The sequence below is a fragment of the Chelonoidis abingdonii genome, chromosome 4, assembly GCF_003597395.2.
Source record: "Chelonoidis abingdonii isolate Lonesome George chromosome 4, CheloAbing_2.0, whole genome shotgun sequence".
NCBI classification, from domain to species: Eukaryota; Metazoa; Chordata; order Testudines; family Testudinidae; genus Chelonoidis; species Chelonoidis abingdonii.
The window spans coordinates 60,486,827-60,500,880 of record NC_133772.1 but is presented as its reverse complement, the minus strand read 5'-3'; the positions used below and the strand labels follow the sequence as shown (position 1 = coordinate 60,500,880).

At 40.3% G+C, this 14,054-nt stretch overlaps 1 protein-coding gene across 2 annotated transcripts in view; it reads right to left on the bottom strand.

Moving 5' to 3' along the window:
- MPPED2 (metallophosphoesterase domain containing 2) overlaps nucleotides 1–14,054 on the bottom strand; it is a 136,021-nt gene that overhangs the window by 80,452 nt on the left and 41,515 nt on the right. For both annotated transcript variants that reach the window (XM_032779874.2, XM_032779875.2), the window contains exon 3: nucleotides 7,803–7,984. In XM_032779874.2, the coding sequence (XP_032635765.1) occupies nucleotides 7,803–7,984 (182 nt within the window). The remainder of the gene's footprint in view (nucleotides 1–7,802; nucleotides 7,985–14,054) is intronic.

Sequence of the window (14,054 nt, the reverse complement as noted above, 5' to 3'; positions counted from 1 at the left end):
TTTATAAATTGCTAGATGAAGGGGGAAATATAGTTCCTTATTTTATGATGCCAAGTGCTCATTGGTATATTTACCCATACTTTATAAACATATCAAGATGCAACATTCACACTTGTTTTGTATTCTCCTAAACACATTACAAGTTAGAACACAATTAAATATGAGATTGGACTCTCAAACAAAGATACAAATATTTTTACAAGAAGCAAAACAGGATAATCCTTTTAAAAGAAGTTTAATAAATACTCAAGAGAATTTTAAGAAGTATGAATTTGGATTACATTTTGTTAATTGCACTGATGAATTTCATTCTTCTGAAACTGAGCAGCTAACAGCAGGTGCTGGTAGCCATGCAGGCAGACACTGTGCATGTTTGCCTATACAGCTCTGTCAATGCATTTCAAGACCCCTACTTACCATCTCACTTCTGAACAATGCTGCAGCAATCAGCTAATTTGGCCGGATCCAGAAATCCTCGCTTAAGCAAAGGGATCACAGAAAGCCTTCTCCTGCTCCCACTGACCCCAAGAGAGCAGAACTTGTCCCAATGCATAAAGGAAGAGTCCTACAGTATTAGAAGTCAGTCACTGAAGATGTAGCTTTTTCTACAATGAGACTAACAAACTTTTCTGGAGCTTTCTTCCCTCCTCCCAGAGCAGCAGTGCAGAACTCAAACACTCTTAAGAGGATTTAAATCAGAACAACATTTTCTTTCAATTGCAACTATTGAATGCATTCAAAATTTGTTAGAAGAGCTAAGTGCAGCAATATGGTATTTTATAGTTAGTCACTTAATTATTCATTCTGGGTGTAATGAATGGTGCATGTTTAAAACAAGTTCCAGATGGTAAGAGCAGAAAGTAAAAATAAATCAAAATTTATAAAAATAAAAAGAGATTTCTTTTTGTTGCCATAATTTTACTCTCTAATATTTTGAAACTGCCTTCAGATTTTAAATTATCTCAGAGCATTTTGCATTAATAGCCTTCTGAAATTTTGTCAATTTGGAGTTTATTGGGTTGTTTTTCATAAATAATCAAACATTTTTATATTAGTTACATACCAAACACTGACCAAATTCTTATTACAAAAGATAATATTTTAAAAGGAACACAATAAAATGAAGTCCTGAAAAGTCAAATGTTTGATCACAGTGAATTTATTATCTTAAATGTGCCTAAATATGTGAGATTAATGCTCAGCGCTGCATGCCTTGCTCAGAAAAAATTTCCATTTACTATTCCTAAGTAAGTAGAGGATTGGGTTCAGAGACAATCCAAGTGTGCAACTATAATGAGAAAAGAGTGAAGGGGGAACCTAACCAAAAAGGAATAAAGAGATGGCTGGAAAGAAGAGCAAAGGAGCAGTCCTCTCTGCCCTTCTCTGTCCCTCCTCTCCCAAAAGTAAAGTGACCAGAAGAGCTATTCAGGAATGTAACCCTGAATGTTGGGGTTTTTTACGTGATAAGAAAATGTTCCAAATCTCATTATATTGTTTTGTTCCATTTGTCTGCTTCAGAATAAGTTTGGTTTTTAAGAAGCAAACAGTATAATGGCAGACTCCAACCTACAATCGTGGGCTACACTTTTAGATATTGACAAGGGCTCATATGGACAAGATAAGAGTGGATTAGAACAGGTTATCTGTTCATACCTCCTACAGCAACACCACCTTATCACAGGTCTTCCAGCTTTATCATCTACTTTACATTACAATCAACAGTTTCATTTGAAGCTGCTACTTTCATTAACTTAATCAAATGTCACATACCAACATGACCCACAGTAACTTTTCTGCTTAGCGTAAAACAAGCCTTAACAGAACTACCCACCAATACACAAATAAGCACAACATAACTAGCCAATCACCAAATTTAAATATATACGTCCTCTGATTTTATTTCTTTCACTAAAACATTGGACAAACTAAATATACTGCATATAAAGACAAAATTCTTCTTTCATTTACACCAGTGCATTTCTACTGAAGTCAACAAAGATCACACTGGTATAAGTAGAAGAATTTGACCCTAATCCAAAAATCAGACTTGTCTCACTATGTCACATTATTCACGTTTCCTCAGCTTAACTATATCATGCAGCAGCAATAGAAAGAGAAAACCCTAAAGGTACGTCTACACTGTATACCCTTTACATCAATCTGTAGAATATACTCGCTGCATGCCCCAAAGCATGGGTATAAACACAAGCATAGATGGTGAGACACTTCTTAGGCCTGATCTCTGTGGGTATGTACTGTGCACATCCCTCTACACACCCAAGCAGTGCCTCCCCCCTCTACACTGCTAAAAACAATTATGTACAGTCCTGCTGTCTCCCCATTACCAGAGTCTTTTCCTGCTGCCTCCCTCCTGCCAAATCCTTTCACTGATGCATGTAGCTACATGTGTCAATGTGGATGCCGTTGCTTTTCATTGCAGCATGTAGCTACACATACCCTACATGCTGCCACCAGCAGTGTGCAGTGTAGATGTACCCTAAGAGGAACACAACTGGCAATGAACATATAAGATGAAGGAAGAGCATAAAAGAACCACTTTGCCCCTTCCAAACATTTCAGAAACAATAAGTCAAATTTTCTATTTTCAGTTATAGTGATGTATATTTGTGGTAACTCCATCAACTTCACAGGAGTTATTCTCGACTGAAATCATTATTGCCACAGACCATAATTCAGCCCAACTCACTGAACCTGCACACCCCATGGAGGAGTTGTGCCTAAGTAAGAACAGAACAAGCATTTCGGGAAATAAATAGTAGTAGCAATTATTTAAAAAAAATAGGTGAAGAACTTCAGCTGGTGTAGAAACAGATCCTGCAAACAGTACTTCAGTCATGATACTACTGAAATTGATGCAGACTACTCATGTGAGCAAGGGTTTGCAAGATCAGGCCCCATCTGACAGGATAAATATACCTTCAGTCATTACAGATATATATTATGTAAATTCAGCTTTGCGTTCTCTTTACTTTTGCATTCATGACTTATTCAGTCACTTCCCAGCACATAGGAAAGGACATACTGTATATCGTCAACCATGCTATAATTACATATTCTTTTATTTAATTTTCCGTATATGACTCAGTGTGATGGGAAGGGGATAATGCGCACTGTAATATAATAATACACTAAGTATATTTGGAAAGAAGTATATTAGCAATAGCATAATATCTTAATTCTTTCCCAGCCCAGCATATAATGCTGTGTTTACTGCAAGGTCAGTTAAGTTACTATAAGGGATTTTTAATGAAAACAATTATAAATTTAAAATAACTGTGTTTAAAGCATTTAACAGCCACTAAGGTCAAGTGATTACAGCAGTTACAAGACCCATGGGACATGTTCACACCAAAACAAAGTGAATAAATTACCTCAGCTGGCATGTGTAATCACTAAGTGACCACAGAGGCTATTCAGTGCACAAGCTCAGAAGAGTTTCATGCAAAACCAATAATGAAAATTTATCAGTCAAGGGAAAAAAGCAAAAGAATTAGCAAAAGTTATCCTATAGACTACATAACTATAGGGAGCAGAAGACATGATGTAGAAGGCAGAGTCTGATGAATGGTGGACCAAGACTGAAAAACACAACAGGGATAGGAAGAAGAGCTGACATTAATGAAACACGGTGGGAGAGATACTATTGCAGTGTTTCTCAACCTTTTTGATACCAGGGACTGGCTTGCTGCCTTCCTAAACTGTGTCAGGGAGACCTCAGGGACCGGCATTGGTCCATGGATCACTCGTTGAGAAACACTGTTATGTTGAACCAATTTCTGCTGGTGAGAGAACCTGAAGAAGAGTTCTGTGCAGGCTTGAAAGCTTCTCTCTCTCTCTCTCTCTCTCACCATCAGAAACTGGTCAAATTAAAGATACTACCTTACCCAACTCATCTCCCTAATATCCTGGGACCAACACAGCTACAACACCACTGCATATATTAATGACACAGATAGACAGGGCCCAAACCTAAATACTTTACGCAGCCAAAACACCCACTGAATCCAGCAGGTATTTCAGGTGCACAAAAATTAAGAGTCATACGAGAAAACGAAGGACTCAGTCCTGCATACAAAACTCTTAATCAAGTACAAATGGGGTAGGATATTAATCGCTTGACTTTGGCTTTATTTTTTCTGCCAAAAGGGTGTTTTTACAATAGGATAACCAATGTACATTAGCAATCCCTTTAAAATCGTAGTGGAGCAGGGCCCTGTAGTTTTACCACAAGGTAAATTAGACCAGGTCAACCACAGGTGGGAGTATACTGTTGACCTGACCTAGCTACCTTGCCATGAAAACTACAGGTGGCTGGTTTCACACCAGGATTTTACAGCAGAATCACTAACCTGCATTAGCAATCCTGTGTGCAGAAAGGTTTTGGGAACAGGCCCTAACTGACAGGATGGGATGAACAGCTAAGACAGAATGAGAGACAAAAGGAATACCACTGTGCAGAAGTGAGAACAAATCTTAAGAATAGGAAACAGAAGAGGATTTGCTCACCTCTAGCACATGTACATATTTCCATGCCCCCATTACTACACTATCTGAGCATCTCACTATTTTTAATATATTTCTTCTTACAACACTTTTATGAGATAGGACAGTGATATTATCCCCATTTTACAGATGACAAGCTGAGGCTAAGACCAACTAAAGGAGTTAGATACCTAACTCCCACTGAAGCCATTCGGAGTTAAGTGCTTAAATGCCTTTAAAATTCTGGCCCCAAGTAACTTGCCTAAAGTCACACTGCTCTAATTCCAGGAGAAGAGAAGAGAAAATTGCAACAGATCCACACCGGCAGGGCATGTAATGGAGGAGTCTCACCTATATGGCACACTCCCCTCCCACCCTATACAAGTACCTTCGTGGATGCTCGCTATAGAGATGGAGAGGGGCAGGCGGGGCAGTGCTCAGGGCATGGCCTTTCTCCATGGTTTCATGGTGATGACATTTTTCACAGTAGCCACAGAGGGGAGAGGTGGCTACACATGAGGCAGGAGAGATGTGTTGCCCAGTCACTCTTCCCCCACCTTCTTCCACAGGGCCATTCAGTTCCTCTATTCATCGTGTAAATAAAGGGGAGTGTACAGGCACGTCCCAAGGAGAGTAGGGGAATTTCATCACTGTTAGGTATAAACAGAACTCAAGACAACAGATCACCTAAAAGAAAGCTAAGAATAACTGCAACCATTATATGGTGGGAAAAAATCATTTGCAGCCTCATTCTAACATGCAAGCAGAGTGGCAGGTATTGTTTTCTGTATGAAGTTACAGGTGGACTCTATGGACTACCAAAACCAGAATGAAATACAATAGAGATCTCCTTAAGACATACAAGGGAAATATAGACGTGCAGGGCAAATCATATGGTCCTCCCACTGCCTAAGACTACAGAATCTGGCCTATTAGACATATATGCCACACCAACCTCTGCCAGCCGTGTGTGTGTATACATATACACACACATATATACACTAAGAAATCCCTTAAATAAATATTGGAGCTGGATTCAATGAATCTATTCAATGAATGTAACTTATGTAATTAATGTTAACCACAGAGCAATATGAATAAAAGCACTAAACTATACACATGTAGCTCCTGCACACAAATACTAAGCCTCATGCACCAGGGGCTTATGTGATGAAATCGAATCATAATAATTGGTTGTTAAATAAGGGGTATCTTTGATACATAAAATTCAATATGGAACAATGAAAAAATTCACTTGTGCTGGCTTCATGCAGCGCAGATTCGCATCTTCAAATAAAGTGCTGTAACTCAGCACTATCCTTATCAAGATATTACTATGGTATTTTGGAGTAATGACTCAGTATTTAGACAAGCCACTGAGTTCCATCCATAGTGGGTACTTGGGTCTATGGGCTCAGGACAGGAAATCCTTCCAGGAGCAGCCTGCCACACAAGGGGTCTGAAGACTGAACCGTCTTTAACAATAGTGCTCCCTACTTGCTTGTGGAACTCTCTCATTTGGGGGCGGGGGGGGGGAGCATATTCAATCTCTTTTGAAACCACGTATCCCCAAGAGTCCCTGCACACGTCCGTGCATATGGACTCCAGTTTTGACAGGCCTTTGAGAAGGCTGGACAAAAAGTGTGGAAGATGGCTCATCATATGCTCTTCCTCCTATACTCCCACATAAGCTCCTGTCACATTCTGACCCTGTACTAACACTGTTGCAGAAAGGGATGTGTTTTGAACCATTTGAATACACTAGGATTTTCTACTCATAAGGGTGGTGAGCATAATTACAGCAGGAGGTTGTGACGGATACTAGAAGCCACTGTAACCAGTATACAACAGCCAGAGGAGGGACAAATATTCTTAAAGGAAGACAAGGAACTATGAGACATTGAAAGCAAGTGTGGGAAAGAGAGTAAGAAAGTATAAATGCACAAGACAGGGAGAGGAAAAGCAAGGAAGAGGGTGAGAAAGGCCAAGGATGTGGAAGGAAAGCTCTTTTGTTTCTTTTTATGAACCAAAAAAAAAGTCCCCTCTCATTTTCCTAAGGGCCAGCCAAGAGACTCCAATGGGATTTAATGATACTATTAGAGATGCAGTCATCACACAGCAGCAGCTGAGAGAGAGAGCAATGACTGGAGCATAGTGCAATGACTCAGCCATGCTTTTAAAAGTTTTTATATAATGATGCAGATTTATTTTGAGAAGAAGAGATTTTGGAAGACCTGCTTGGTCGGTTGGGCCATCCCAGCGTCTTTAATACCTATAGTGCTAACAGTGACATGGCAACACATAACTGGCCTCATGATATCATGTGTAACAATGATGCCTGGCACATGGGAAAATCCATTCTCCTGAGTATAACCTACTTGCTGCAGCCTGCCCCATTCTTGCAGAGCTGCTGTCATTCTCTTAACGACCCACAGTATCAAGTGATCACTAGGACACACCTGGCAAATTCACCAGTGCAATAGGTGCTTCCATCTGGGAAATTCCAGAGCATAGCAGGAGTCAGCAGTCAAAGGCTACGTCTATACGACGCGCCATTTCGGCGCGTTTAAATCGAAAGCTCGGAGTTCGATATATCGCGTCTCGTCTAGACGGGGATATATCGAACCCAGAGCGCGCTTACATCGATTCCGGAACTCCACCAAAACAAACGGAGTTCCGGATTCAACATGGCGAGCCGCGCACATCGATTCGGCGTGGTGAAGACGGGTGAGTAACTCGATTTTAGATATTCGATTTCAGCTACGCTATTCTCATAGCTGAAATTGCGTATCTAAAATTGATTTTCACGCGTCGTGTAGATGGGGTCAAAGAGTTAAAATGCCAGCTCTCCCTTTATCTGAAAGGTGCACTCAATTCAGTAACCACAACTACATACTGCCTAGTACAAGCCCTTTGAAGCTGCCCCTCCCAATGGTGAGAAAAGGGGGTTTTTGGCTGCAGACCCAGAGCTGCAGAAATGCCAGCTGCCAGTGGGACATACTGTGTGCACACATCCAGTCCCACCATGACAGTGCACACTCAGAGCTGCCGCATAGCTCCTGTACCCTTGCCTTGGAATGACAGAGGTCCCTACCCCAAGATAATGCAGTGATAAAGCAAAATATCTCAATTCATCTTTAATTAACACAATCATATTAGACAGAGCACATCACACAGGAATAACTGAAGCAGAGTTGTGGAGATGGGGTCTCCAAGGGCTTTAATTCAATTAGAAAGCAGCGAGTGACACTTGGACAGAAAAGGTTAATTGGGGTCACCAAAATGCAATAATTCCTTACCTAACCAGTCATTAAACTTCTTAACCTCGGAGGGCAGTCCCAGCTCGGTGAAATCGCCTGTGTGGAGAAGGATGTCCCCATAAGGCATCTGGATGCCATCTGTTCTGGAGTGTGTGTCTGAGACGCAGACAAATCGCGTGTGGCCCGTTGGTTTTGGAGTGTCATATGGGATAGGGTCGACCCTAAAGCAGACACATAACAGAGCCCATAACAGTTACATGGGTTACAATCCTTGCATGCTTTACTTTAAATATGAACATAAATCTATACACAAAGTGCTTAGGGAGAAAATTGTGGAAGATCAGAACTGTCCTGTTATCTAGGACTCCATAATGCAGCAGAATGAACAACCCAAAAGGTAAACACTTTCCTGAGAGGAAAACAAGATGGCCAAAAACTATACATGATATGGCCTGCCCAGCACCAAGTCCTTTTATTAACATCAATGAAGAAATCAGAGAACATGGATTCTAGAGATGTATAATCCAGTCAGACCTTTTTCACCCAACCAATAGATGCTACCACATATCTTATTAAATGACTGAGTGCATGGGCTATTAAATAATATCACTGCCAGCTGGGCCAGAATAGTCTCCTACTAGGCTCAATCCTGCAAGAGACTCAGCAACAGGATTTCAGTCAAGCTAAGCACTAAGCTACATGCTTAATGTTAAACACATGAATAGCTCCATTGACCTCAGTAGGACTAGCCACATGCATTCAGATAAGCACACGCTTAAGTGTTTTGCTGGTGCTCAACATCTTGCAAGATGGAACTGAATGAAAGGAAAAAGAGTGAACAGCCAGCATAAGAATAAAATTGATTTGTTTTTAAAAAATCCCTTCAGTTTTAGTAATGTGATGTGTTTTCTGTAAGAGAAATAAGACAATTCATAAGAAAACAAAGCCCAGCACTGTTCTTTTTTTTTTTTTTTTTTTTTAAATAGGCATATATACCTATTTATGTCCTGCGCTGTGTGGCGACCTCAACGCTTAAGTCTAAATTCTTTGCTGGTGTAAACTGGCAGAGCATTGTTGAAGTCTATGGGGTGGTGCCAGTTTATGCAGGCTGAGAATTTGGACCACACAATGAAAATGTCACAAGAAGAGCTGACAAATAACAGAACTGTGTAATATAAAACAAGATACATGGAACAATATCCCACAGGATCATATCCAGAAAGTGTAACAGAACATTCTACTAAGTCACATACTATATGGAGCCAAAGGATCTTGTACAGAAAGAACTCTGAAGATTTTTAGGTCTTTATTCTCACTACTGCTTCCTAATCCAGACTCAAGTGATGTGTGGGTTTGTGTGTTCATTAACTGTCCCTCCCCATCCTCAGTGAAGTATAAGATCAGTGTAAACTAGGGAAAGTTGCAGCAGTTTAACTATGCTGATGTAAATCCCTATCTTTGATACTTAAATAATCCTCATCACTGAGTGCATTTAGACTCACAACAACCCTGTGAGTTAGGGAAGTGCTATTACCCTACTTTACAGGCACAGCAATTAAGTGACTTGCCCGCAGTCACACAGGAAGTCTGTGACAGATTAAAGGATTGAACGTGTGTCCTTCAAGTCCTGGAGTACTACCCCACCCACCGGACAGACCATATTCTTCCTTTCTTAAGAGCAACAAACCATTCCAGTGCAAAACAAGGCACGTACTAGTGCAACTTACCCTGACAACTTATTGGGATAAACTTCAGTACTGCAAATCTCATTTTACACTGGTGCAGCCTATTTACATTTGGGGGTTGCACCAGCATAAATACATTAGCGCAAAGGACAAACTGCTGTATAGACAGGGCTTAATGGAAGAATACTCTAGCTAGTATTTTTTTTATGACCAAGAATTTATTTACTTTATCACATATATTACAAAACATGTCCTGAATAGTGCCCAAGTGCTACAAAGGTGGGTGTGCTAGGAATGGATAGATCACATTGCTACATACTAGTATCCTACAAAGCACAATCATAAATAACTAGGCCTAAACCACAGTTCACTTGTCATATAAATGAATCGAGTTTTTGTTGCATTTGTTCACTTACTTGCTAATTTGTAAAATTCAGTCATTCATAAAGTACCTTCCCAGATACTGGTGCAAATCAGTGAGGGTCAATTGTATTTAGTTGAATTTATTTGCCTGGCCTTTATTTTGCAAGTTGGGTGAGGTAGGAAGGAGCTGTTTGGTATGTAACTTGCACATGTTCCTGTATATTTTTGAATACTGCAAATATTTGTTTTCCCAAAAAATAAAATAATGAGCAGATTGTATGATTATATGGGCCATGTAACTGGTTATCACCGTGGGTTTAATTGGAAACTCAAAAAGAAATCCTAACTCCAACACACAATTAATGGATTTTTTGCCACAAGGGTTAGAAATTAATAAGGTTGTTACCACAGAGAAAATCCACTGATCCACTGAGATCACACTGGCAACGTGGGCAGAACTGTGATTATAAGCAATAGTGCTTTCTTATTTGGCATCTTCCTTCCCATTACTGAGGCTAAATTAAAAATTTTAGATATATATTACCAAGTAAATACATGGGTCTCTGCAGCTATGGTCTTATCAATATCTCTTCTTCTAGGAATGGTTCTCCAAGACAATACAAGAAATGAACGTCTGCTTTCATTGCTGTAGCATACTTTGTTTGAATATGTCTGCATTAGGGATGAATAGCATCATCAGATCTTGTGGCACCCACTTTTGATTGTAAACATTTTTCCCTGCTCCCTCTAGCTCATTCCCAAACATGCTGGTTGTTTCAAGATCTGCTCTGCTACAGGCAATCTTATCAAAGCATATTATTGGAGACTGGCTTACGGTTACACCTCTACCTCAATATAACGCTGTCCTCAGCAGCCAAAAAATCTTACCGCATTATAGGTGAAACCGCGTTATATCGAACTTGCTTTGACACCCCCCCCAACACTGCTTTACTGCGTTATATCTGAATTCATGTTTGATTGGGTCACGTTATATCGGGGTAGAGGTGTATTTTCTATGCATGCAATAACTAACCTAAAGAGCATAACAAAATTCAAATTCATTAAGAGCTTTTCTTCTCTTTGCGAGTGCTATGATGTTGCTGCATAGCTTTTCCTCTGGATTCGCACTTAATTTCCTCTGTTATTAAGCAATACTAGTTTATTAAATATCTGAAACTAAACCACTGCAGGTTCTTATACCCAGCCCGTCAGATCACCTGACAAGCTGAATATTTCAACATTCGCTTCCGCCAACAGAGGCTTAGGAAAGACAGTGTATTGCTAGTCCTGGCAGCTGAAATTCTCTATTTACCCACAGCTACAGACTGGATCCTGAGCTCTGAAAACTTGTGAGGGTGAAGGGTCTTTTACTCCTGTGTAGACATACTCTCAATGGCCATAGGATAATAGATTTCAGGCTGGGATTTTTAAAGGAACCAAGGAAGTCATGTATCCAATTCACACTGAAATCCAGTGGGAGAGGGGCATTTAATTCCTTTAATCATAATCACTACCAACCTGAGCAGATTAGAACCAGGGACTGCAAGGAGAAAGGATCTGCTTTCCTTTAACAATTCCCTGAACCACTCAGCACCCTGTCCTGCCCATCCCCAGGTTTTGAATAAAAAGATCCCAGCTGGCAGAATAAAGCACCTCGAAGACTATTCCACTGTCACATCTGGAAGAGGGGAAGGAATGGTAAACACATTTCCAACTTTGTGAACTACAGCCTGACACAGCATGATTTTCCTAGGCAGCCGTAGCTTTCTTTTAACAAAAATAAAACATTTTTTTTCACATGTGCATCTGTTTTGATTAATATGGTAACCAGGTAATGCAAAGCACTGGTTGTGACCAAAAGCAGCACTGTATTCACACCCTACACACTACTGTAATAATATTTATACAAAATATGCCTTGTGAGGTATCATTTGAAAACTAACACATCAATCATCAATATTCTTGTGTAATGTATGTATGAAATGCATATTAAAAGTTATGAGCATAAGATGAAACTATGAGTACAGCCTGTGGAGTGAGTCAGCCAGTTTCTCAAAGACAAAGGACCAGATGACACCACTATCCAGCTTTATCAAAGTTGCAATCACCTGTCAAGTTGCCATTCTTTGGCAATGGAGGGGGCAGGAACAGACTGATATGCATTTCAGAATAATAATATGGGACCTCTTTCACCACAAGATTCCATGTCTTCCTCCTCCCAGCTGGAATGAATTTAACTAGGGGTAACCCTCAGGAAAATGATTTTCAAAAGGGTGAGTGGACTATAAAAGTGAGGAGCAAAAATACCCCAGCATCTCTCTCTTTCTCTCTCTCCTCAATTCTACCTAAAACAACAAAGGAACTGGCCCTTTGACTTTGCGGGCAGCTCCCAACCTGAGAAGTTGGTCAGCTATGTTGCTGGGAACATGTAGTAAAGATTTTACCTTGAACCAAGTCTAGCTTGCTAAGTGTTAGCTACTAGGAAGCATTTTATCTTTATTTTTCTTGTAACTGTTTCTGACTTTAAATACCTTATACTGGTGCTCACTTTAAATCTCTCTCTCTCTCTCTCTGTAATTAAATAAACTTGTTTTATTTTTAATCTAAACTAATCCAGTGCTGTTTGATAACTTCAGTTAAAAGTATTGAATTGTTGAATATTGACCCTTTACTGGGGTAATGGACCTTTAATAGCTGAACTGTCCAGGAAAAGGCAAGGAACAGGTTTTGGGAAAATTCAGGTCTAGGAGTGTGTTGGAGTCGCTTTGCAAGTAGTAACCAAAACTTATAGAAGCCGGAGTTATGACTGGAGTATTGCTGACAGGCTGCTGAGGTCACAGTTGCTGGACTAGGGTTGCAGCTATACACAGACTCAGGGTATGACCCGCATGCTAGTAGGCTGCCTGTGAGCAGCCCTGGTTGGACAGTACAACAGCAAAGCACTGAGAGGCACCCAAAGGTGCAGGGCAGGCGGTGACACAACCCCTCACTAGTCTGGACTGCATCCCAGAATGTGACACTAGAGTAAAAATTTTAAAGCACCCTGGATGTCATAGGAGCCTACTCCCCGTTTTCAAAAGTGGTCTCATGAATCTAAGTGACTTAGATGCTTTTCACATTTTTTTCCTGAGAACTCTAGAGTGCTCTATCCCCAATTAATGATATCTCATTAGATACCTGACCATCAAATGCTTTCTGAGATTAAGAAGAGTAATGATAAATTCTGCACTCTCTGGGGTAACACATATGCGAAATAAATTCGATGACAACAGAGTTTACGAATCGGAAGCAAAAGGGGGTATGTATATTATGCACAAACCCTGCGCCCCAAAACAACTGCTCAATTTAAAATAAGGTGCTTTTACCATCAGCTTTCCAGCTCTAACCTCCTGCCCTATGGAACACCCCTTGTGTAAAGGCTTCTCATTACACTAATATATTAGCTTGAGAAGTGTGCAAATGAGCAGAGGTGTTGGTGGATGGGTCCATCACCATCTATAAAAATCTACCTCCACTAAACCAATGTGGCAGCCCTGAGCAAAGCACAGCAGCTTATTAACAATATTGACAAAAGGCCACATGGGGGCTAGGAGAGCTAGGTGTCAGTGTAAAGGCAGAGTCTTCAGCATACCCCAACATACACTGCAGCAAGGTGAGACTAGCGTCCACAGCACTAATGCAGCTGACTAGAAATTCTATGGTGGCTTCATTTACATTTTAAAAATTAACGTGTTACTGAAAATGAAAATAAATACTGCAATCATTGCAACATCCTCTGTGTAATGATTTTCATATTAAATTTCATTTATTTTGCATTGTTTCCACATTTTCAGTTTGGGATGTGCCACAAATATTTTAGTGACAATGCACAACTGCACTGCAGAAGTTATCAAGGGGGAAAGCTAGAGGTTTTGGCAGCTAGGTCGGAGACGATTGGAGCTTTTGGCACATGGGGAGGCATGAGACATTGAACAGTGGAATAAGTACATTAGCTGGATGTTTCTACTCAGTAGTGAAATAGTTAATGTTGATATGTAGTGATCTCTTGATTTCAGACCAATGTCTCAGGCCTGGTCTACACTACGCATTTAAACTGAATTTAGCAGCGTTAAACCGATTTAACCCTGCACCCGTCCATACAAGGAGGCCCTTTATATTGATATAAAGGGCTCTTTAAACTGGTTTCCTTACTCCTCCCTGACAAGGGGAGTAGTGCTGAAATCGGTATTACCATGTCAGATTA